Genomic DNA, 25,833 nt, shown 5'->3' with positions numbered 1-25,833 from the left:
GCAGCTTCCAAAAGTATAATTCAAAATTCACTCAAAATTTAATGTTTAGTTTCAAGTAATTGTGTTTACTGTTCCTTGGTTTTTAAAGCCACAATGCTGGCTGGGTAAAGTTGCATTTAAACTGGCTTAATTCTTCAGAATAGTATGAATTTAGCAAATAAAGCTATCAAACTACAGTTTCTAAAAAATTTTGATCATTTTTAATGATCAAATGAGTATCATTAATTCTGTGAATGAAAGTGTTGGCTTTCATCATTGCCAACACAACATTCTCTCCAAGGGAAGTCAGTTTTAGATCCTGTTACATTTGTCAGCTCTTGACTAGGTTTTTGGGTTTTTGTTTTTTTGTTTTGTTTTGTTTGGGTTTTTTGGTTTTTGGTGCTAGTAATTGAACCCAGGGCATCAGCATGCTAGACAAGCGCTCTATCCCTGAGCTACATCCCCATAGTTAGTTGGATTTTAAATGAAACATGCCAGCATAAGTATGGAACAAATCCACAAAAATGACTGCTTCGGTGCTACAGTAGCTATGGAATAACTAGAGCAGTGTGCGGGCTGAACAAGTACATAGAGATTGAAGTCATAGCGCCAGACCAAGGAAATGGTTACTAACCATGTCAGATGTAAACTAAACACACAGTCCTCTTTTAGAAGGTGTTTTTCAGCTTTAGTGCTGATCAAAAAGAATCTAAGCCACCAGGGAGATGCATATGTACCTGGTAAAAACCTAAGTGGCCATGAGAAGTTTTACCCCAAAGATACAGCTCTTCACTTAATTAGTGCAGTTAACTAGGCTAAGGGACCCAGTTATCAAGTGTGCTTGGAATGGTGAGCTTCTTAAAAATCCTTTGGTGTGAAGTCTCATGAGCTCAGAGGAAACCTTAAGATTGGGTGGAAACAAAAGAAACAGGCTGTGAACAGCCCTGAAGTGCTTGGACTCAGCTCACTCCCATAGCCATTCAGATCCACTGTCCATATCCATTCACCATTCCAGTCAACACCTGCCTGGAAAAGAGTGTGGGGAGCAGGATGGATGGAGGCTTCTTGTTTGCATCATTCCCTTTGCATATTACACAGTGCACTGGTTTGCCTTAGAATTCACATATAGGGGATTGTTTTCTACACTGCTTCCTGCTATTTTGTGCAAAAGAACTTCAGAACCAATGGAGGTACCACTTCAGGAGGAACCACTTTTGTTTTTGACTTCTACCACAAGTTGCCCAGCACAAGTCATTATTTTGATAAAGACTAAAAGGCCTTTTCTGACCATTTGTGCTCTCCCAACCAGCTGGAAAAGCAACCCTTCCATTTACAAGCTTTAACCCCAGACAGGGATATAGAACACATTTAGGAAGGGGTAGTCTTTCAGCCTGCTTTGCAAAGGCCAGAGAATGGAACATACAAAGATATACAGTAGGCCTTAAAAGATAGCCATTTGATGAGTAATCACAAATAGGAACAACTTGGACATTACAATAAAATTTCAGAAGTTGCTGGTAAGAATGATTTGCATTTACACACAAGAGATATGAAATGCTCTCAACAATACATAGACCCATTTGCCACTTGAAATGATATGAAGGAATCCTTTCCCTTAATCTTTTCAATCTCATGCAAACCATAATTGAGTACAAGGCACCAATTTATGAATTGTATAAAATTAGTTCACAAAGCTTTATCAGTAAGTAAAACAAACTTCATTTCTCCCTCCTTGTCCCCCCACCCCACACCCCCCACCCCCAACCAAGTTTTCATTCTGCACTACTGTCTACCTCTCTGGCTTGCACTGGGGCATGCCCCGCTGCTAGCCAATCCACCCCATTGGTTCTTCCCTTCCACTTGGATGGAGTTGCAAGCATAGCCAGAGTAGAGAACTCATACAATCATTGGCTCTAGAAGCCTTGCCCTTAAGAACAAAAATAAACTCTGCTATTGAGTCCATAGGACACATTAACACTTCTACAGTTTCCAATTTTCTTCATGACATTTTAAGAGATATCTGGAAATTTTTTACAGTGTGGCACTGCCCCCTACCTCAGCCTAACAGGGGCTGGATCAAAGCTAACGAGAGCTCTGTTCAAAATTTAAAAAGCGCTTCAGTTCCTGGCAGCCAAGGGCACTCCTAATTTTTTTACACTAGCATGGATGCTGGTCTCAGAGGCAACCACGAGTATGAGGGTCAGGCTAGACTGAGGTAAAAAATCTTTTTTGAGGGCCAGGGTGCATTCTTCTTGGCTGGTTACGGCAGCAAGTAAACACACCAGCCAACTACAAAGGGTTACTGGAATGAGACTCTTGACTACTTGCCCTGGGAAAGAAGCAGGCCTTTAAGATTCAGTAGATCTTGGGTTTGATTTGGCAGCAGCTAGTCAACTTCTACCTGTTGTTATTTTCTTCTCTTCCTAATGTTTCAATTAATGTAAGATGCAACTGAGACATTCATCTGTTTCCAATGTATAAATAAATTAAAGGCAAAGGGGCACTTCCCTCAACAGCTATTGGCTTATGCAGTGGTGAACTCTTTTCTGTAATTAAAAAAAAAAAAAAAAAAAATCTCCTTGAAAACTTAGCAGTGTCTAGTGCTGCTGCTTTTGGTACCTGAGGTGTCTGTGACTGCAATGGGCACCTTCATAAGGGTGTAGCTCAGTGGAGACTCTGATGTTGGCTTCTGTTCCAACTCATTTTAAATGACTATTAATTTGATATGTGAGTCCTTAGCTAATAAGCACTTATTTTACAAAGAATCTGCTTAATAATCCTTACAGTATTTGATATAAAACTATTTTTAAAATTTAATGTGAAGACCTTTTAATTTTTATGTTTACTAATCAATATTTCTGGACAGCCAGAGGGGTGAAGCAGGTGCTCTATCAGTTCTCTATCTTGTAAGTTCTCTTTCTAGAATAATAAATACAGGCCTCAAGATGAGACACTATTCAGTTTACTTTTCACTCTCCTTCGGTTTTTGTTTGTTCATTTGTTTGTTAATGGGCTTTGCTGTAGCCATAAGAAGTCATCCCCAGTTATGCCAACTTAGGAATGTGGACTTTGAGAGCACAGTTTCACATCAGAGCCTCTGACAGAAATGAGAGCTGTGACACTTTAAAACAGTGTCCAGGAGAGGGTGAACCCAGGCAAAGCTCATACAAAGAAGCCTGCAGTAGACAATATAAACCAAACAGCATAAAAATGCCATACGCTATCGCTTCCAAATAAAAGCTAAATATTACAGAAAGCTCACAGTGTTGGAAAAAGCAAGTATAATTTAAAATACAGTCACTCCTTCCTATCAGGGCGAGCCATTTTCTGTCTGAATTTCCTCTATGCCTCCGGGCTGTCTGGCAGGCACTATGGGAGAGTTCAACTCAAAAGAGATCAACAGCAAATGCTACAGATCTGTTTGGGAAATGTGGCTCATCAGCACTGCTAAAGCTATAACCCTCATTCTTTAGCCTCACTTTTCCCACACCCCACCCCTCCCCAAACTCCCTTCCATATCTACTCCCTTCAAGTGACAACTATACTTCTACCTGAATTCAAACACTATGAAATACTCAGTCAAAAGATGAGCATTCATAGGGACAGGTTGGGGCTCACTGCCGTAAGCACCACAATAACAGGGTTTGCCTTCACTTTCATTGGGAGTTTAAGCAAAGGATTGAGAAGGGAAATTCTGGTGCCTGATGTCAAGGAGAGTTTTTGTTTGGCAATCTCATCTCATTTGGAAACTGACCCAATTTTAAAAGAAAAAAAAATTTCCTAGCACTGGAATAAAGGAGAGGGCACTTTTACTTTTTTTTTCCTGATGAACTGAGGATAGGTAGCTAAAGCAACAGTGGGAGCAGCAGACTGAGAAGGAAACAGGCCAGGGCCATCAGCAACAAAGTGGACACACACAGTGGATTCCTAAGTAATTCCCCCACCCTAGGAAAGCAAAAGCTCCCAAGCCTTACAAACACCAATGTTCTACCTCTCCAGGTGTAGGAAAGAATCTGCAGGTGAAGAAACCACACGCTGCACCAAGGTAAGAAGGGGCAGCAGGCATTCAGGTAAGCCCTGCCTGTCCTTACTGCATTCCAAGAAAGCCTGAGACAACTGACCTCCAGACCAATTTAAACTGAACCACGAGCTTGCCCTAGACCTGAACCAGGGAACTGCTGCAGAACTGGGATAGCCAGGAGAGCCCCTTGGCTCAGCATGCAGCAGAGAACATGTACTAGTCCATTGCTTCTTCATATCAACTGTCCCTTCTTTTAAAGAAAGGGGTGTTCATGCCAGTCTCAGAAATGTTGAACGATTAAATAGCAGCAGCCAGGGAGGGTATGACACGTGAGAATTCCATGTGTCATTCCGCTCTTCAACTGCTATTCCCTAAAAAAGGAAGTTTCTGAGTTTTCAACCCTCAAAGGTTAGTTCCTTTGTGGGAATAAAACCTTGGACTTTACCTCCCACCTCAGAACCAATCCCATCCAACAAGCTGCCAGCCCAGGAGCCCTCTTCATGTGCTCTGTCCAGGGTTGGTCACCTTGAGAACATTCTTCTGGTGCTGCTAGAGGTCCTGGTTAGTAGGTGACTCACATAATGGGAGAGAAGACATGGCTGCTCTCCTGGCTAGATGATCAATCCCCAACTCCCCTTTCCTCAACCCAGATCCCTCTATGTTCAGAAGCAACTGATGAAAGAATCTTCATAGAAGTTACTCCTTTTGATTTGTTTTATGAAAGGAGAGAATTTCTAAATGCATTCAAAAGAAAGTGACTACAAATATTATGATAGGACATGAATCACCTGGCACCTTCCATTCTAGACCCAGTGAGGCAAACCTAGTAATCTGTTCCTGCAGTAAGTAGCCTTATTTCCTATGAGAGGAAAGATGTGTGGACACCAACAAATTAAAAACAAAGCAGTCTTTATCCATGCCTCTCAGTCAGGGGATTATCTGTGGTCTGCCTTCATCCTTGTTGTTGGACTGCACCTGAGCTCGGAGTTGTGTTTCTGAGATTCTTGCATTGCCCTGCACTGTTCTTTGAGTGTAAAAAAGAATGTAGGCCTGGGTTTTGCACACTTCCTCGACACTGCATACATTCAGCTTTGAGTCATTGCAGTGGACCCAAAAACCTAGGAAACCAAAGGAGAGAAAAAGAAAATGACTTCCCAATTCACATTTCCAGTCAGCTGCAAAACCAGGAGATGAAGAAAGGAACAGAGGAGTTCTGAATACAGCCACCCTGATTACTGTGACGCAGGAAGGACTAGTAAATGAAACCAGGCTTCCCTGTAACCACCAGCATTAAGCCTACCAAAACCAACCATGAATACTGCAGATAGTATTCACTGTCATTTTTGTCATCAGCTTACTCAGTCTTTTTCCTTTGTCATTAGAGCCTTCCACAGATAGCCAGGATCCTAGGAACTATGCATTGGGACGAGAAGAGAAATGAAAATAGAGGGGACTAATGAAGAAAAATTAGAAGGATAAACAAGTTATTTGTTCACAGGTTTTGAGCACCCCAAGTGCTGAGGGATTCAAGACTGGGGCACTGCGCCCCATGTGCCTCAGATGGTAGTCAGGAAGCTCCGCCCTAGGGAACAAGGACCAAAAGCTCCTTTGGAGGGGCCCTTGCATCCCCACCTTTTCCAGAGTAAGGGAGGTAATAAGGACACAGAAAGTGATCAAGAATGTCCTCAGCTTTATTTTAAGTGAGCCTAGTGAGATTCATAGCATATCTCCACAAAATCACACAGGTACTATAGTTTCTGCACAACCACGAAGGAAACTGAGGTCTGCAGAAGTAGCATTACCACAGCAACAGTAATACTATCGACAACCAATACCACTAATAATATTGTGATTGACTGAGCTAGGATTATATAGTAGGCACTGATCTAAGCACTTTTACACATGTCAGTTCCTTTTAATTCTTAAATCAACTTTATGGGCTGGGGTTGTAGCTCAGGGGTAGAGCGCTTGCCTAATGTGTAAGGCACTGGGTTCAATCGTCAACACCATATATAAATAAATAAAATAAAAGTATTGTGTCCATCTGCAACTAAAAATATTTTTTTAAAAAAATCAACTTTGTTACTTAGTATATATCCAAAATGTGAATCCAACTTTCATATTTCTTTTCACTGAATTTTAACATACATAGTTTTCCCCTAGGTGACCTGTAGGATGTAAATAAAAGAAAGGCAATAAAATATGGACAAACCAACCCTTTTCCGTGTCCCCCACCCCACAGAGTAAAGCGCACGCACCTCCCTCTGTGTTGTAGCAATAGGCTGTGTAGTGTCCTGAGCCAAACCCTTTCCCGTGATGCATGACCACTGCGGAGAGATCATAGGCAAAGGTCTCTTTGTCAAGAGAGGAGAGCATGTCCCTGCAGCAGTAAGGTTCCATGGTTAATACCTGGTCAAAGACGACATGGACCCCAATCTTCTCTCGATGGTTACGGCCAGACCACCTAGAACATGGACATAAACATGTTACCAACCAGTGAAAACTGTCATATGTGCTTATAGATAGCTTTAGACAAAACAGGGAAGTGAGAAAACTTAAGCTTCCACCTTTGGTTTGCCCATCAATAAAGTATAATAATCAATGTCCACATATATTTGCTGTGAATGTTCCACAAAGTACTTTGAACCTAGAAATTCCTAAGCAAGCAATTCAGGCAATTTACTACCTGTCCTTCTTTTCAGATTATTCTGAAACTTCATGCTGAAGATGAATCTACAGTAAGTCCAGGAAAGGCCAGAAAATCTTCAGGCACAGATATCTGGTGTAGGCTAGACAGTTAAACAGGGCCACAGAACAGAAGCCCTGTCCTGCTGGGCTCCAATATCAGTTGGCCTTCCTGTATGTGAACCACTGAATCTCCATGGAAAGCTCAAGGTCTCAAGAGAATAGAATTTCCCTCCCAGCAAGATGTCTGCCTTCTCCAAGCCTTTGAGGCAGCTATTCCCACAGCTCACAGCCATCTGGGACTCCCAGAGCAAGCTCACCTGAATCTTTTAAGGTGCAGCCGGAGGACCTGAGGTAGTCTGTAGATCATTAACTGCTTTCTAGCTTCACTCAGAACAAGGGGTTTTGGATTGGACTTGCGTCGTTTGCCTATATGGTTTGGGAAGGTATAAGACATAGGTTGTAAGGAGTCTCATTCTTTCCTAGCTATGGCAGAGACGATAACTTGCCACTCGATATGCATTCTCCTTAGTATTTTACCCCCAGTTTTATTTGGGGCAGTTTAATGTGATGCTCTGTAAGACTGCACTTCCTAGCTTCTCATGTCTGCATGATGTGGCTCTGGAGCTGCTGAGATGAAAGGAATGACTGGGCAGCACTCTGGGAAGGCTGCTTAAGGAGGGCTTACGGTCTGGGACCATGACCTGGAGGATGGAAGTCTTGCACTAGGACAGTAAACCAGGAGGGAGGAGCTTGGGTTCCTGATGACCATGAAGCCACCATGCCAGCCCCTGAGTGTCCTTCAGACTTCTTTTATAAAACAAAAAAATAAAGTCTTATCTTATTGAAGCCATTTTAATTTGGGTTGACTGTTACAAGCAACCAAAACAAACTGGTATGGGTTCAGGACGGTGCACTCTAGATGTCATGGATTCACTGATGGAATATAATGGACAGCCACTGTAATAGCACGTACATACAGTTGAATATGCTAGGGTTTTATACACTTATAATTTAAATTATGATGCACTATAACTTTAAAAAGCTTTTTGTTTTCATGAAACAGGCCTAACTCAATTTTCTGCTCACAGCTAGTTGTAAGCTAAATGAATAAAAAATTATTTAAAACTCTGAATCTCAGTTTCCTCAGCAGTAAAATGGGGACTAATGAATATAATTGAGGATTAGGAAAAGATAAAAGTATAAGATTATCAAAGGACAGAATATTTTAAACTTTTCTTCAGCATGATTTCTGGCATACACAAATGTTCAGAAAATAAACTTTGTTATTTCAATTTCTTATGCTGTGCCTAGCTTTTGAAACATGGTTCTTGGATAAGGCATACTACTAGGCATGCAAGACAAGGCTTGTAGGCCAGCCAAGTTCATCCAATCCAACAATAGCACCAGACTTTTATTTTGTTCCTAAAGCTACTGAATTGTGGAGGAAATGCATTTCTAAAATTTTAGCAAATAATCAATGGAAATAAAGTTCTCTTAATTTCCATCAGAGGCCTTCTCTATAACCATTTACTGATAATTAGAGAGGCAAATGGGTGGGAATGCAAAATTAGTGGTTTGCTGAGGTGCCTGCTAATTTCCTCTGAAATGTTGCTTTCATGGTCTCAGTATATGAAGAGCTGGGCATCTGATTCCAAGTCCGGTCTGCAGGACTTGTGAAAGGCAGCCAAGCACAGTCTGATGACGTTATCACAGCTTTCTGTGACAATAGGACGTGGAGGTGTAGCTGCTCATAATAGACTGCATCAGAATGAGCATGCCGCAGGAGCTTTTATCAAAGCAATGCAGTCATGACACACGGGGGCAGGAACAGAAGCAGCATTCAAAGAGGGGCCTGGCCCTATTTTCCATTTCTGTTCACAACATTTTTGAAAATTATTGCAGCTCTGCTTGGGAACCTGGCAGTGACTGCCACCCTCAGCAGAGGGAGCATGTGAGCTAAGATGAAGACAATGTAGAATCCGGCTTTGTTTCCCTAAAATGAAATTCACAAAGAAAAAGAAATTACTGATTCAATTAAGATTGATCAGTTCTGTCTGTTTGATTAAGGTGGCCACACAGAGAGGTAGAAGGCTGACAATTCTGAAACTTCATGATCAATGCATCTATCCCCTCACACAGCTTTCCTCCCCTGCCATCATTTGTACCTGCTTAGAGAAATCTTGATAAATTGGCACATCTGGCAAGCAAAAGAACAATCTTTTCTTGCAAAAATAAATAAAAGTATATTTTGCCTTATCTATCATTATCCACAAAGATGGAGTTAAAGCTGTTAATATTCTTTTGTTTCTGACACATAGAAAGCTTTATGGAACACTTAAAAAAAAAAAAAAAAAAAAACAGAAACTGCTCTAATTAAACAATTTAACCCACCGCCTCTCACCTGCCTCTGTATCCAAAATGAAATAGGACAGGTGGGTTTACGGATAGTCAAGTATGTGTCCAATTTTAAAATGGCAATATGATATCTAGCACGATTTATTTTTTTAATTTTTTATTTTTTCAGTGGAACTGCAAATTGAACCCACCAGGGTCACTTTACCACTGAGTTACAGTCCCAGCTCTTTTTATTTTTTATTTTGAGACAGGGTCTCACTAAGTTGATGAAGCCTGGAACTTGCAGTTCTCCTGACTCAGCCTCCTGAGTTGCTATGGGATTATGGGTGTGTACCATCATGCCTAGCTGCCACAACTTACTATTTTAAAAAACCATGTGGAAAATACATTAAGAAGTACTATCAGTGGGGTGAGGTGGTGCATGCCTGTAATTCCAGTGGCTCAGGAGGCTGAGGCAGGAAGATCATGAGTTTGAAGCCAGCCTCAGCAACTTAGCAAGGCCCTAAGCAACTCAGCAACTCAGTGAGATCCTGTCTCAAAATAAGATATAAAAAAGGACTGGGGATGTGACTCAGTGGTTAAGCACCCCTGGATTCAATACCTGGTACCCCCCCCCCCCCAGTAAAAAGTAGTAATACCGTAAGATTTTTTTCAGTCTTGGGAGGTGCAGCTCAGTGATAGAGCACTTGCCTAGCCTACTTGAGGTCCTGGGTTCAATCCCCAACACTACAAAAATAATACTAATAATTTTTCCCCAAAATTTACAGTCCAAACTATTATTTGACTGCAAATTGACTTCTAGGTCTTTGAACAATCCATTACTTTTATATTTTAGTTTTTAAATCTTTATATGTCATAAAAACCAGACATGAGCTTCCTCATATTTGCTCTGCACCTCCTCTGTACATGCTGAGTTAACAGAAGCATCAAGTGTTACAAAAGGTCCTGCATCAGATATCCATGTAACCATCTGGAAGGAGTCCCAATTTCAAGTTAAAACAACAATACTTCCTCAAGTTCTTCCCTGAAATGTGAACCTTTCAAGTATATGAAGAAAAAAAAAAAAAAAAAACCACAGAAAATATCCATGAAGCTGTCAGTGAGCACTTTAAGACTTGCTGTCCTGGTCCCACTGTGCCAATCTTTAGCATCACTTCTGACTTTAAATCTACCAATTCAGTATAAGAACATGCTTTTCTGATACCACAACCCTCAAACAGGCTATGCTGCCTGAACTTATCTAAATAAGAATTGTCAGGCTCTGCAGTCATGAACTTAAACACTATGAAGCTAAGTGCTACCATTCTCAGAGCCCCTATTTCAGCAACCACTTTCAAATACCTCCCAGGATAACAACTAATGTCAATCATGATAGGCCAAAGAAGACAATTCCTAGGCCTTTGTTTTTAATACACGAAGTCCATATTGTTTGTTTCTAGAAAATGGGAGTAAAAGATCTTCAAAAGATGGTTTCAAACCACTCAATATCATGAGTGTTACTTTTCACTAAAGGTGCAAAAGCAGCACCTTTAATCGATATTCCAGTTGCAACCCACTCCACCCCCATCAATTCTCTACTTTGTACTCACTGTTACACTGGTCACAAGCATAGATTCTCCCTTCCAGGGCCTCTGTCTCAGTGAACTTGGCCAGCATCTCAGTAAGCAGGCACTCTGTCTGATTCAAAGGGACAAACCCCTTTTCTATGCAATGATATCGTTCAGGGAATTCCAGGGACAGATCCCAAAAGGGTTCAATAGTATTGGATTTGTAATTGCATGATACACATGTGACCTAGAAGGAAAAAATTTATTTGCAGATTATATAATTTTCTACCTTCCTATATACATTTTTGCTTGATTTATATAAGACAAATAACTTTACCAAAGCTAAGTATATAATTTTCAAAAAAATAAAATATTAAAAAAATAAAACTTTAAAAGAATTGGAGCATATTATATCGGCGTACATATCTAGCTATGTGATAGTTTACACACTGGAAAACCACAGAGCACAGTGATTATACCTACTGTTTTCTCTCTTCACCTCTTCACCTCCATCAAAGTAGGCTCCGCCATGGAATGCTGCAGCAGTACACACTGCGAGTTATACTGAAGGCATTCAAGCAATCAGTCTGAGATGGAGAATTTGCAGGTCACTGCTTTACTCACCCTCAAATTCCTCTTCTCAACTTTGGTCATTCTATGAAGCCAACTTGGCCTCTTTTTACCCTTGTTAATTGAAGCTCCCCTACATTGATTCTTCTGTCTGCAGAGCATCAAGTGCTGTGACTAGACTATAACTTTCCCATTTGTACTTCACATGCTCAAAAAAAGCATCAATAAACTTTCTCTTCCCATCCCATTCATCAGTCCTTCAAGACACAAAACCTCAGTAAAGTGTAGAGGTTTGGCCTGAATTTCCTACATTGCCCACCTCCTTTATCTATAAAGATTCTCTTTCTGTATATTCTCACAAGACCTTATCTACGAATCTACATGGCTAAAGATCCAGGCATGAAATGAAAGATAATGAGGAACAAGGAGGAGGCTTTTATAAGCCATGGCATGCTCCCAGATACCTCTCTTCCGTATAGGTCAAGAAGAAAGATGATCTTTCAAACCAGTATGAACTAGGGTTCTAGGCAAACTCTTTTCAGTCTCCTAAAAATGATCAAAGCATGGGACACCAACATAATAATGACAGTATTACCTATATATTCATTAGCAGTTAAAACCATTCACGGAAAAATAAAGTGATATGGCTAATTAAACTAAATACCTGGCTGGAAAGAGTGGGCAGGTTCACTCACGAGGTCATCAAAGTGTACAATACAACGACAGTTACAATGGCCACCCTCAAAAAAACATAATCACAACCAAGGTTGGTTATCCTAATTAGCCCAGGAATCGGGAGCTATTCACAGGACGCCCGCACTACAGACGCCTCCCTCCGTGGTGCTGGGGGAGTCAGGGTTGGGGTAACCACACCTACCTGACTGAGCAGCTGCCCGTGAAATATGGTGTTAACCACTTTTAAGACTTGTTTGGTGAGCTTCCTCTGGGAGAAGGGGATGAGGATCCGGCGCGTGGAGCCCTCTGACTCCAGTTCCTGCTGCACTTTGTGCAGCAGCTCACAGAGAAATTCCTGCGCGTCCTGCTGGTCGTAGCCGCGGAAGGCAGGGATCAGGCTCCACACGGAGTGAAGCATGGCGAAGGGCGACACTAGGGCCCACTTCCCGGACCACATGACTCGGAAGAGGGTGTGCAGTTCGTGGCAGAGGGAAATGTGCTTCGAGCTGGGCTCCTTGTTCTGGATGAGCTCCAGGCTTCTGCTGATGGAGGCCCCGCCGTTCCAGCAGAGACCTTCCCGCTCGCACGCCTGGGCTCTGTCGCTCCTCGTCGACAGCTCGGTGGCAGAGCTGCTGGCCGGCCTGCCAGAGAGCTGAGCCTTGCCATTGGTGGCTTGCGGAAACAGATGCTCTGTGGTGGATGGGTCAAGGTTCAGGAAACACTCCCGGAACTTCTGCAGGTGGCTGAGCACCTGGAGGATGGAGTTCATGTAGCAGGTGTTGCCCAGGTTGCGCAGGCCCGTCACGCCTGGGGCCACCGCCGGCTGGCGGCGCGTCTTGAGCGCAGAGGAGCCAGGAGCCGGGTCGGAGGCGGAGAGCGCGGCGGGGCGCGCGGCGGACGGGCCCGCGCGGCGGGGCGCGTGCAGGAGCAGGCGCGCGCTCTTGCGCGGAGGGGCGCTGGCCAGCTCCTCCAGCAGCCGTCGCTTCACCTCCCGCCGCCGCTGCCGCGCAGCCTCCTTCTTACGCTCAAGCGCCTCCTCCTGCCGCCGCTGCTCCAGTTTCGCCCGGCCCCGAGAGCTCTTCTCGAACCACAGCCGGAGCGTCTTGGCCAGCAAGCGCTGGCGTCGGTACCACAGAGCTGTGAGCATCTGCGGCTGTCCCTGAGGAGCGCGCTGCGGCGGGACCACGTCCTCACCCGAAGCCATGGACCGCAGCGTCCGCCCGCGTCTCACGGACTGGTCCTGCTTCTGGCCGCGCACCGCCAGGAGGGAGCTTCTCAGCAGCTTCAGGTCCCCCTCCGGGTTATCGTTGAGCACGTAGTCCTTGCACAGGTAGCAGAACACGTAGAGATCCCGGACTTCCATGGCTAGAGGGTGTCCAGTCTCTTCAAAGTGTTTCAGTGCGTGGTCCTCAATGTAGCGGCCGCAGGCCACGTGGGAACACTTGAGGCAAGCCCACACCGACTCGGTGGTGGCGCACTCCAGGCAGCACCACTTCTGAGGGTTCAGGATGGAGTGGTCCTGGGCGAGCCGCAACCGCCCTACATGTTTGCATCTATCCATGTCTTAGAGCAGTCGCCACCCTCTCAACCTGGCACAAAGCCCCAAAAAAGGGAAGAAAAAATAATAATAACTTTCAGCAAAATCTTTTCTGGAGAAAGGCTTGCAATTGGCATTTCAACTTAAGATGCGCTGGTTTTCAATTCAAAACTGGTTCCTTTTAAAGTTGAAACTTGGTATACCGAGTTTCAAATACCAGTAGGAGAGATGAAGAGCCTCAAACAAAATGGTAATCTCAGGTTGATTTTAAAGTATTTCAAAGCAGAGATAGAGGGTAAGGTAAAGGTAAGAAAAAGCAAGTCTTGCACAAAGTACCATTTTTATGCTACCTAAGGTGGAAGACCTCCAGCCTCAATTTAAATAACATTTTACATGTGTCTTTTTCAAAATAATATTTACATCTTGTAGAAGGGGTGGGGAAACTTTCGCTTGTCACCCAAAGGGCAGGTAAGTGAAGAATTAGATAAATCTGACTTAGGACATGAGGTGGAGTGGCTACTGGAATGTTACTTAACCCAACTATAATTTAAAAAGCAACAAATCTGGCAGAAATGAAAATGATTTTTAAAACACTGGTACCAGTTGCAGTGTTGCTGGCCTATAATCCCAGTGACTTGGGAGGCTGAGATAGGAGGATAGATAGCAAGTGTGAGTCTAGTCCCAGCAAGTTAGTGACCCTTTCTTAAAATAAAAAGGACTGGGGATGTAGCTCAGTGGTAAAGTACCCTGGATTCAATCCCCAGGACCAAAAAAAGGTAATGTACTGAGCATCTTTTTCTTTGTAATACTACTTTTTTGATATTGTTCATAAGAAAAGCCTAGTAGGCAGTTTCTCCAGAGGAAAGAAGCTGGTGACTAAAAAGAAAACTTGTTATTCTTTGGAGCCTTAAGGTCCCCAGCAGCAACCCATTCCAGCATTTAAAAATTCCCTGAAGGCAGTCCTCTTATAAAATGAATGGCCTTCATCTCCATATCTTTTCTGCTTTTCATTTCTGTCTGTAACAGTTCCAGATTATGGGGTTGATCCAGAGAAGCCTAAATTCACTGTACTAAGTAGTCCCCTTTAGTCTTCCAGATACCCTTTTGGCCTAGTCCAGTGCCAAAACCCATACATAAATGCTTATATAGACTGCAGGACCAAATTAGAGGTCCTTCTGGGGATTGAACTCAGGAGTGCTTAACCACTGAGCCACATCCCCAGCCCTTTTTTGTACTTTATTTAGAAACAGGGTCTCACTGAGTTGCTTAGGGCCTTGCTAATTTGCTGAGGCTGGCTTGGAACTCATGATCCTCCTGCCTCGGCCTCCCGAGCCACTGGGATTGCAGGCGTGTGCCTGCACAGCAGTCCTCCCTTTTTGAATTGCCCATTCCAGATGGCAGAGGCCAGCTGCCTATAAAAGAAACCCTCATGAATAACTAAAAAGAACAAATAAAAATTATTTTAAAAATGACACCCACAAATCATGCAATGATACCCTCTGCCAAGTCAGATAGTGCTTTCCTTTTACTACTGCCACATTTTAGTTTCTACTATATTATTTTCTAATTATCATTGTTTATTATCATTCAAATTATTGCAAGTTTTCTACTGACTTTAGGTCAGTAGTAAAGTGCCCTTTAAGTCATTTCTCTGGATATGTTTGTCCATTTTCTAATTAGATATAATCTCCTTTGGAGAGGACATCTAGTGTTATGTTTCTATTTACTTCCTTATAATGCCAAGGCTCATGAGTGTGCAACTCTTAGTGGTCAAAAAGTATTGTCAGAATTATCCTTCCAGAGTGGGCATGGTGGTACAATCCTGTAATTCCAGCTACCTGAGAGGGTGGAGCAGGAGCACTGCGAGTTTGAGGCGAGCCTGGGCAACTTAGCAAAGACCCTGTCTCAAAAAGGGCTGCGGAAGTAGTTCAGCAGTAGAGTCTAACAGGCACAAGAACCTGGATTTGATCCCCAGTACAAAAACAAACCTCCCATAGGCCGGGGTAGTACTAAACCATTTTAGTTTACTTTTCTAGGGGTAGTCACTGAGAATAAAAGTTGGATTCACATGGTGCTCTCTTAACCAATTACCGAGGACACACACACACACACACACACACACACACAAAATAAAAGGTCAGTAAAGGAGGACTGAAGGAGGAAATATCAAGATTCAGGCAATTCCCAAGTTTATCACTATTTTTTTAAATGTAGTACCTGAATCAGGGGACTACACCTACCAGCATCAGAATTCCCTAGGCTTTTTCCTGGTTACTACTCCAGACTTGAACTCATAGAAATCAAAGAATTTTGATTCTCAGATTCTTCCACTCAGACCAACACTATAAAAGAACTTTCTGCAGTGATGGACTATCCTCTGTCTGTGCTGTCCAATATTGTAGTAACTAGTAACAAAATTACCAGGCATTTGAAATGTGGCTAGTGATTCTGAGAGATTGAACTTTTAATTTTGGTTAATTTTAGTTAATTAAAATTAAAATTTAAGTAGTCACAGCTGGACCTGGTGGCTCATGCTTGTAATTCCAGCAACTCAGAGGCTGAGGTCAGAGGATCACAAATTTGAGGCCCATTTCAGCAATTTAGCAAGGCCCGAAGCAACTTAGTGAGACCCTGTCTCAAAATAAAAAATTTAAAGGGATGGGGATGTAGTTTAGTGGTAAAGCACCCCTGGATTCAATCCCCAGTACCAAAATAAAATAATAAAAAATAGTCATACACAGCTAGTGGCTGCAGTATTAAAACAGTGCAGACTTTTAAATGCACCAGGATATACTGTTTAGCTCACTCTGCTTTTCTTTCTTTCTTTCTTTCTACAACTCAAAATGTGATGCCTGGCCAATCCCTATTTTTGCCTCAATGTGTCTTCAGGTATTTAATTGCCAACAAGATCTTATCATATGAAATACAAGACAGCTTCACATCCTACAAAGAGAGTATTTCTGTAAACAGGAATATAGCAACACAACATCCAGAACACTGATGCCTTACAGAATCAAATCTTGTGCTTGAAAAAATATGCAGGAACAACCAAAAGCCAAAATAGAAAAAAACACTAAAACATCATTTCACACCTTCTCAGTGGAGTCCTGTCAAATGGAAAGGGCACTGTGGAAATTCTTCCTTCCAATTTCATTTCCTGATCTATAAATCTGCTGATCACGCACATCCTTTCCTGCACAGCCCTTTTCCCATTACAAATCTGTCGTGGTGACTCAGTAACCTGCCATATGGCAGAGTAAATCCATTCAGGAAAACACAGGGCTACTTTGTACCTCACCACATGGATCTAAGCAAGGCAGACTAGCTTCTCCAGAGGAAAACCATATCTGATCATGACATGGAAATCTCCCAAAAGTGACACAAAAGAAAAAAGCTAGTTTAACCAACACACAAGATAAGAGAATGAAAAGAACATAATCTCAGGTAGGCTCTGTTTCAGAAGAACTGTGTTTAACTCACATCCCACATACTCTGCTTTATTTCGTAACAAGCCCTAATACCCACTAACAGAAAGAGGAATTCTGTTTTGTATTTTTCTGACATGTACAGCTTTCCCTTCATATTCTGAAAGGTCACAATAATTCTAACATTTCCACTTGAAAGATATATCATCCAATATGACAGGCACCCAATAACCACAACAGACTTGCAGTGTAGTTGGGAAAAAACAGGATGTATCTGAATAGTTCTACATCGTTAAGTAGATCAGTCATGTAAATAAATGCCCTGCACACCCTGGATCAATCTGCATATGGGAAAGTAACCTGAAAAATATTAGCATTGGTTTTTTAATTACCATAGTTTCATTTTAAAAATCAGAATCAACCAGAGCTAAAAAGCACAATCAGTATTTTAAATAATTCTACTAGATAAATGTCACTAAGTATTAAATGAACATATAATTGAATCTTTTCCACTTCTGCCTTTTGTTCTGAAAAGAAATATCTAGATTCACCACATCATTTTAAAAAGTCTCCATGTGAGAGATGACTAAACAATCCTCTTTCAAAAATAGCCTGAAAACATGGTATCTTTTAATTGGACTCTTTCCATTATTCTCAAATAGCAATTTTTTCAGCAGATCTTAAATGCATCACCAGAAATAATATTTCTTGGGGCAGGGGGAATCAACAAAAACAAAATAGGAAAAAAAAATAAAGAGAACCTTCTTTAGGGAAATTTCCATTTCCCCTCTCTCTCATGTTATCCATTTTTTCTGCTCTTAACTAAGGACCGTGGAATAATCCTGCTTGGTCTTGGTGAGACCAAGTGGCATAAATTCCAGCTTCAGAGAGAGTAGACACTATGGTAACATGCTGACAGCCTTCATTTACATAAAAGAATACTAATTACGTGGTATCATCAACATCTGTGATTCTGCTCACTGCCATATGCGACAGTGCTGGGTATTTTAACCCTTCAACTCACTAATGTATCCAGAATTGCATAATCTGAAAAGACTACTTGAAGAGACATAGTGAAGTTGTTTTTATAAGTAACATGTTAGAAGTTAATTTTATTTTTGCTGATATTTTATTTCCAAGTGGTATGAGAAAATATAATCCATTGTCAATATATAATAAAGGAAAAGACTTTTTAAAAATATAGAAATCACATTAAGAGAGGCTGGGGATGTAGCTCAGTGGTAGTGCACTTGCCTAGCATGTGTTAGGCTGTGGGTATGATCCCAAGCACTAGGGGGGGAAAAATCACATTAAGATATAGTTAATAACCCAAAAGAGAAGTGTATCACAAAAGTACTATGTATGACTTTACAATGACAATAACTTTTAAATTTTTATATTTATGGCCAAAAATAAAACTAAGAAATCGGGGCAGACATTCAGAAGTGGGGGTTAGATAAGTTGAGGGTCATGTCAGGTGGAGATTGCTGAATGGGTGGAATGTCCTTGCAGGCTGCTCTGTGTCCCCTTTCCCTTCATTACAACCCTCCCGGAGTAGGATTTGGTAGGGGAGTGGATAAGGGATTACCTCCAGGGCACAGCTCGAAGATCCCTGGCGGGGCTGAAATCTCTGAGAGAGGTCCAAAGCTCTGATGAAATGTGTTCTCTGGCTCTTGGACCTGAGAACAGGAACATTCATTAAGCAGCAGGTCTTGGCCACAGGCAATGGGACTGATGTGCTGGTGTGTCAGAACCCTTGCAAGGTGACTGTCACTCATCTACTGTTGGCAGTTGAGTGCTGATGTTCAAGAGTAACTGTGTAATTGTGGGTTACTGCAGATTTGGGGTTATACCAGCATGATAATGTCTGACCTTCATTAGGCTGAGCTTTCTTCATGCAAAAAGAGTACAGTAGGGCTGGGGTGTGGCTCAGTGGCAGAGCCTTGCCTAGCATGCCTGAGGTCCCAGGTTCAGTCCCAGGTTGGCAGGGGCCGAGGGTGCGGGGATAGGGTGGGATGTAGTAGAGTTCTAATAAGGAACTAGACCCAGCACAAAACACTGGTTTGCCCATGGGGAGTGGCCATCCCTGCCATTGTACAGGAAAATGAAAAAGACAGATGCTTTGACATCTGTCATCTGACAGCAAATGACAGTAAAAATGCTTTACTCTGTAATGAATACTGACTTCTCTAACCATAATAAGAGCCAGAACTAGGCCTCAGCCCTCTGTACTTCCACTCTTCTTGTTTGCTTCCTTCCTCTCACCAAATAGTCTTAAATCCATTCTAACTAAAGAGAGACAGAGACAAAAAGACACAAGGTTGCCCTGCCTCCTAGACTATCCTTGGCACTGGTTAGGCTTCTCCTCCTCCTGCCCACTTGACCTCTGGAGAGTAATGTGCAGATGAAGCTCCCTTACAGCTCCTCCTCAACACCCAGATTTCATGGGAATTGTTGTTGCAAAGGTCATAGTGCTTTCCTTAGAGTTAAATTCATCAGCCTTTTCTCACTCTCCATCCGTATTTGTCCTGCATTTGACACCAAGTGTGCATTCTCTCCTGAACGTTAGACCACCTTTCTGCTCTGGTTTTCTTCCTACATCTGTAATCACACCTCTGTTTTCATGTGTCTCCCCGTGCCTTGACATGTAGGCTTTTCCTAAGGTTTTGTCTACAGTTCTCAATGACTTATTTCATCTATTCTTAGAACTTCAAGCATCATTTCAGTACAGCATTATGTATTTTAATTCCCACAAATATTTTTAAATTGCTTTACCCAGATATAATTTGGATATAAGTGGATAAAATTCATCCACTTAAAGTATACAACTCACTTTTTAGTATACTCACAGAACCTCAGCATACTTTTGAATATAAAATGTTTCCATTTCTGGTCTGGGGGTATGGCTCAGTGGTAAAGCATTTGCCAAGCATGTGCCAAGCCCTGAGTTCCATCCCCACAACCAGAAAAATAATAAATAACAAAGTTTTTTAAAAAGTTTCCATTTCATTGCAGCACTGGCTGAATTTTTACATACTGATACCTGCATCATGGCACACAACTATTATTGATGTTTGGAGGATGAAGCTACTGCATGGCTTTTCTGTTTGTTTGGTAGCAGTGATGATCATACTGTGTGTTCTATAGTCTCCATCATCTGGGTCCCTGATGAGCAAGATCAGTAAGATGGCCACAAAGCGGGCTAAGGAGATGCCATTTGTGAAACAAAACTAAGCTAGCTGTCCTTCATGGCATCACACTTTTTGATTCATTAACCTAATACCCTTGACAAAGAGGTCTGCATGGTCTGTACCCAAGCCTTAGCCCTTTTTTCAGGATGCTAGATTGAGGGAAAGGTGGCAAAAGAAGACTGCTCATATTAAATTCAGAAAATTCCGAACACACTGGGAGACACACACACACACACACACACACACACACACACACACACACACACCTCTCTCTCTCCCTCCCTCTTTCTCAGAAGTACTACCCCTGACTGTGCAGAGAAGTAGCAGCCAAAAGTAGCAGAGATCCAGGTTAGCTGTGTAAGGATTACTCAGGCCTGCTTCAAGCTTAATTGTCTGTTGGGATGGGGCGTGCGGGGGGGGGGGGGGGGGGGGGGGGGGGGGGCTACAGCTCAGTAGTAGAGTGCTTGCCCAGCATGTGCAAGGTCTTGGACTCAATCCTCAGCACCACAAAAATAAAAACACTTAGTAGTTTGTGTTGTCTCCAGATCAAAGGAATCTGCTTGCTACAACTAGGTGTTGGCTCTGCACCTTTTTGGAGGTTATCCATATTATCAACCTCAAAAAGGCACTGTGTGCATTTTGAACCTCTCCCATAGCTGGTTCCCAATCTGTCCCATGCACAGGCCCTGCAACACAGCAGCCCCTCAGTAACTCAGGGAACCAGCTCAGTCAGCTAATCTAACTTCCCTGTGAATGCCAACACATGAATTCTCCAACTAATAAAAGAAACATGTCACTCACAGGCCAGGATTTTCTGTTGGCCAAGAAAAATAATTATCCTATACAAAAGAACCCTGATCTGTTAATTTGCTAACTCTTTTCTTTTTCGAAGATAGGCACTGGACGTCATCTTTACCCACATTGTATACATGGCACAATGGCACATAAATCAATTCCATAAGTGCAACAGAAACCTCACTTCAAACAAGTGCAAATGGGTAGGAGACTTGGACAAGGCAAACCACCTCCTGTCTCATCCTGACTGGATTACTACATTGGCAGCAATGTCTGTAATACCAGCCACTCAGGAGGATATGGCAGGAGGATCTCAAGTTCCAGTCCAGCCTCAGCAACTTAGTGAGACCTTGTCTCAAGTAAAATAAAAAGGGTTGGGGATGTAGTTCAGTGGTAAGCATCCCTGGGTTCAACTTCCAGTACCACAAAAAAAAAAAAAAAAAAAAAAAAAAAAAAAAAAAAAAAAATTTCCTAAAGGCAAAAGGAGAGTTAGATAGGTATGAAATGATCTCCTCTTAAACATATATGTTTTGTGCTTTTGAGATGAAACAAGAGGGTTCAGTTAAAGAGAGGAGCCAAAATCAAGACATAATAAACCCCAGAAGAGCTTGTGCATATCTGCAAGCAGGGGTTTAAGGATATCTGTATAACAACATCTGAAAGGGGAAACCAAAGAGTCACCAGAAATTTTTGTTTTGTTTTAGCATGATCTCCCCTGACAAACTAGTGATAAAACAAGGTCCAAACTAGAGGCTCCCTGTTCTTTTGTCACATAGAAAATTCTATTACACCAGGCACAGTGACACAGGTATAATCCCAGCAGCTAGGGAGGCTGAGGCAGGAGGACTGTAAGTTCAAAGACAGCCTCAGCAACTTGGCAAGGCCCTAAGCAATCTCAGCAGGATCCTGTCTCTGAATAAAATATAAAAAAGGGCTGGGGATGTGGCTCAGTGGTTAAGTGTCCCTTCTATTACTACCACAGAGAATATCGGTATGTACCCTTCAAAAATCTGATCATTAGGAACCATGATTTGTCCCTGCAGTATACCTCCCAAATACCATGTTCTCTACAACTGCTAGACAACCAATCAAAAACATATACATATGCATAACCCATATATCTGTCAAAGTGTGTGTGTGTGTGTGTGTGTGTGTGTGTGTGTATTCTCATACCTTCTTGTATTATACCCTTTAAATAGATGAGGTTTATTATTTGTAAATTACAACCCAGTGTAGCTGTTAAAAACTATACATAGAAATAAATAAATTTCTCCTAGTAGCTCCTTAAACTATTAGATGAAAACTGACAGGAAACTTTATAACAGGTGAATAAGGCTGACAACCTGACTCCATGGGTAAGTTTACCCTAAGAGCAGGACAATCAGACCTCCCCACTGTGGTTCCTAGCAGCATCACCTTCGAGTACTCGTGCTAGAAGAACTGGGCCTGAGTCCAATGACACCTCTAGATTTAACTACCAGGTTAGGGGAAACCTAGGAGATAGGAAATTAACACCACAGGCTATCATTAGTCAAATCACCAAGAAAGCACGTGGCAAATGCTACAGTATCAATGATATGGCTTCTTTAACAAATAAATGACACTAAAAAGGGAGACAGAGAGTGGATCTGCTATAGATTATCAGAAATTTAAGAGACAGATCAACCAAACATAATATGTGGTTCTTATTAAGACACGAATTTGAATAAACCAACTATAAAGATATTTTTTAGAAAATAGGGGAAAATGTTCTAAAATACTGTTCTCTAGCTGCACCATTGGTTTTTTAAAACAGCTTTATTGAGGTATAACTGACATACAATAAACTGAAGGTTTGAAGTATACAATTTGATAAATTTTGTCAAGACATATACTTGTGAAGTCAAAATTAAAATGAACATGTCTAACAACCCCCAAAATTTACTTGTGCCCCTTTGCAGCCCCTTCCTCCAACCTTCCTTCCCCACTCCCATCCCACAACTGGAAAAAATGGAACAGAGACTAAGTATTAGCTGACATTAAGTAATGATTACCTTGCTATGATAATGGTACTATAATTTTATTTTTTTAAAATCTTTGTATGGTAGCAATACCTCTGAGGTGTTTATAGGTAAAGTATGATGTGTGGATTTTTTTTTTTTTAATTACCTAGGCAGGGGCAGGGAGGGGTAGAAAGTGGCATGAAGAGACAAAACAAGATTGTCAAAATGTTGGTCATTGTTGAGCCTGCTTGATGGTTACATAGAATTCATTCTACTAATCTCTCTATTTTTGTGTATGCTTGAAAAATTATATAAAAACATTTTTATAATTTCCTCATTAACCCATGAGTTATTTGACAGTGTGATGATGTTTGTGTTTGGTGGTGTTCAGAACATGTGTTCTATATCATATTGATAAAGACTTCTTTTGATATGCAGTTTAAGTGAAATATCATAAATGACTGTGTATACCTGAAAAAAATATTTTTAAGGACAAAAAAGCAAACAATATCTTCTCTGATAATAAGAGAAAACCTTAGATTACAAACCATTCACACTCAATTAGCGGAGTTTTGAAGCACTCTTCGTTTCCACCATCACTTTACTGTCATTTCCAGCTTTACTCTGAATGCCCACTGCCCACCCTATGCACACCCCAAATCAAAGCAGCGGGGTTTTCCTGACAGTGTTGGCCACAGAGATGGCCTGCATGGGCTTTTTGGTCTGGCCCAACTCCACCTTTTAGACCCAGATGGCCACTTCTTTGTAAGCCCCCTCCCAAATTTCTTTCAATAACCTCACCAGATTTTATCTAAAATTCTGCCTATAAAATTTTCTGAGTATCTCTGCCTTTTGGGAACACCAAGCCACTTCAGGCAGTCTGTTGAAATGTCCTTGCTTGATCTCATGGTTTATCTTTCAGAAACTTCTTCCTTTACTGAGAAAGAAAAATCCCTGATTTTTTTTCCCCAGAATTCTTCTCCTTCCTCATTCCAATTGTCCAGATTGAAAGGAGTTTAACACCTGATACTCCAAGTCTCACTGTAGTCTCAGCAAAGTGTGGCTCAAAAATTAAATTTTTAAAAATCAAAGGCGGGGGATATAGCTCAGTTGGTAGAGTGCGTGCCTTGCAAGCACAAGACCCTGGGTTCAATCCCCAGCACCGCAAAAAAAAAAAAAAAAAAAAAAAAAGAAGAAGAAGATCTCTTATCATCTTCTGAAAATCTTTAAAAAAAAAATAAAATCCAAATATTTTTGTTTCTCTGACCCCAGTCATATTAATGTTACTCTCAGTCTACAAATGCTTGGTGTGCCACAGCAAAATCTACCACACAGATCTAATACAATATTCACAAATATCAACCAACTGATTGTTTGCCAGCAGGGACTTTGGAACACATTTTGTCATAGAAATAATGTTATGACTAGCACTCAGTCTCATTTTAAAAGCCTACTGAACCTACAGTGTATCTATAATACAGTACTACAATACTAGTACTACCACTATGGAAGCTATCAAATGAATTATCTTTCCCCCCCCCCCCCCCAGTACTGGTGATTGAATGCAGGGATACTCTACTACTGTGCTATACCCCCAGTCCTTTTTATCTTATTTTGTCTTAAGTTATTTTATCTTTAAATTATCTTATTTTTATCTTAAGTTGCCCAGGCTGGTCTTGAACTTGTAATCCTTCTGCTTCAGCCTCCAGAGTAGCAAGGATTACAGGCGTGCACCACCACACCCAGCTTCAAATGTATTTTCTCTGAGAAAATTAATTCAAACGTGCAACTTGAGATGCCAGGAATTGCTTTCCAGCTGCAGCCCAAGCAGTGAAATGGGGAACACCCTCCTCCTACTTTCTCCACATGGCTGAAGAGGGCTTTCCACACATGGCCATTTGTATGGAAGACACATATATACATTAGGAATTGCCTGCAGAGGGAAAAAAAAAAAAAGGAACAATTTCTGTCAAAAGAAAATAAATCTGACTAGAATTTACAAATGGGCCCTCAGGATTAGATGCCAATGTTGGCTGCTTCGGTGGCTATTCTAAGAAATGGGAACCCCATCTTCTTGATGTCCTGCTGCTTAAATGACAACAGTAACATTTAGTTCTGTGCCCTGCCCCACACAGCACACCAGATCATGTCAGGACAAAGACCCATCATATCTTGGACAGAGACACCATATGTATATATGTAGTAGTGGGGACTGAACCTAGCAACATCCCCAGCCCTCTCTAATTTACATTTTGAGACAAGGTCTTGATAAATTGCCCAGGATGACCTTAAACATGTGATCCTCCTGCCTCAGCCTCCTGAATATCAGCTGGGATTGCAGGTGTGTGAAAAGCACTTGGTTTCAAGAGCAAAGATAACAAAGGTCCAAAGAGAAGATATCAAATACACAGGAGTGATTTTTAAATATATACTAAAGAAAAAGCTGGAAGGTACAAAGAGAACAGTCAGGAATGTTAATAGGGAACCAATAGCACAAATTATAAATCAGCCATAAAATGGAAAGCAACAGTTGTTTTAAAAAAAAAAAAAAAAAAAAAAAACAGTATGTGAAAAAGCAAAGGGACAGAACAGTGTATACTATGTGTCATCACAAGTATAAAAAAAGCAACACACATACTTAGAGGATAAACAAGAATCTAGTAACACAGCATGCCCTGTGGTAAACTAGTAGAGGAAGAAAGACTGTCATCAACCTCTGCACCTAGGGGATATGGCACTGAGGAAACTCAGTGTTTCAACAATCATAAAAATTCAGGCATCGAGCTGGGTGCGTGGTGAAAGCCTATCATCCCAACGACTCAGGAAGCTGAGACAGGAGGAGGGCAGTTCGAGGCCACCCCTGAGCAACTTAGTGAGACCCTGTCTCAAAATAAACAATAAAAAGGGCTGGGGGTGTAGCTCAGAGGTAAAGTGTCCCTGGGTTAAATCCCCAGTACCAAAAAAAAATATTTTAATTCAGGCATCAGCAAGATGACTGAAGATAAGCACAGAGTAAACATGTTTTGTCATGCTTTCATTAGGAAATAAGATTTTGAGATAAGCAGCCT

The 25,833-nt window shown here is 41.6% G+C and overlaps 1 protein-coding gene across 15 annotated transcripts in view; it reads right to left on the bottom strand.

Moving 5' to 3' along the window:
* Nucleotides 1-2,530: 2,530 nt before the first annotated feature.
* Nucleotides 2,531-25,833, bottom strand: part of USP49 (ubiquitin specific peptidase 49) — a 94,904-nt gene continuing 71,601 nt past the window's right edge. For 14 of the 15 annotated variants that reach the window (XM_079147752.1, XM_079147751.1, XM_079147749.1 and 11 more), the window contains 5 exons: nt 12,038-13,424; nt 10,633-10,837; nt 7,006-7,114; nt 6,259-6,464; nt 2,531-5,118 (listed from right to left, as the gene is read on the bottom strand). In XM_079147752.1, coding sequence (XP_079003878.1) covers nt 4,928-5,118; nt 6,259-6,464; nt 7,006-7,114; nt 10,633-10,837; nt 12,038-13,396 — 2,070 coding nt within the window. In that variant the 5' untranslated portion in view covers nt 13,397-13,424 and the 3' untranslated portion in view covers nt 2,531-4,927. The other variant, XM_079147748.1, reaches the window with a different exon arrangement.

This window comes from Sciurus vulgaris (assembly GCF_902686455.1).
Source record: "Sciurus vulgaris genome assembly, chromosome: 7".
Taxonomy (NCBI): domain Eukaryota; kingdom Metazoa; phylum Chordata; class Mammalia; order Rodentia; family Sciuridae; genus Sciurus; species Sciurus vulgaris.
The sequence above is the reverse complement of the archived record's forward strand: the minus strand, read 5'-3'. Positions and strand labels throughout refer to the sequence as shown.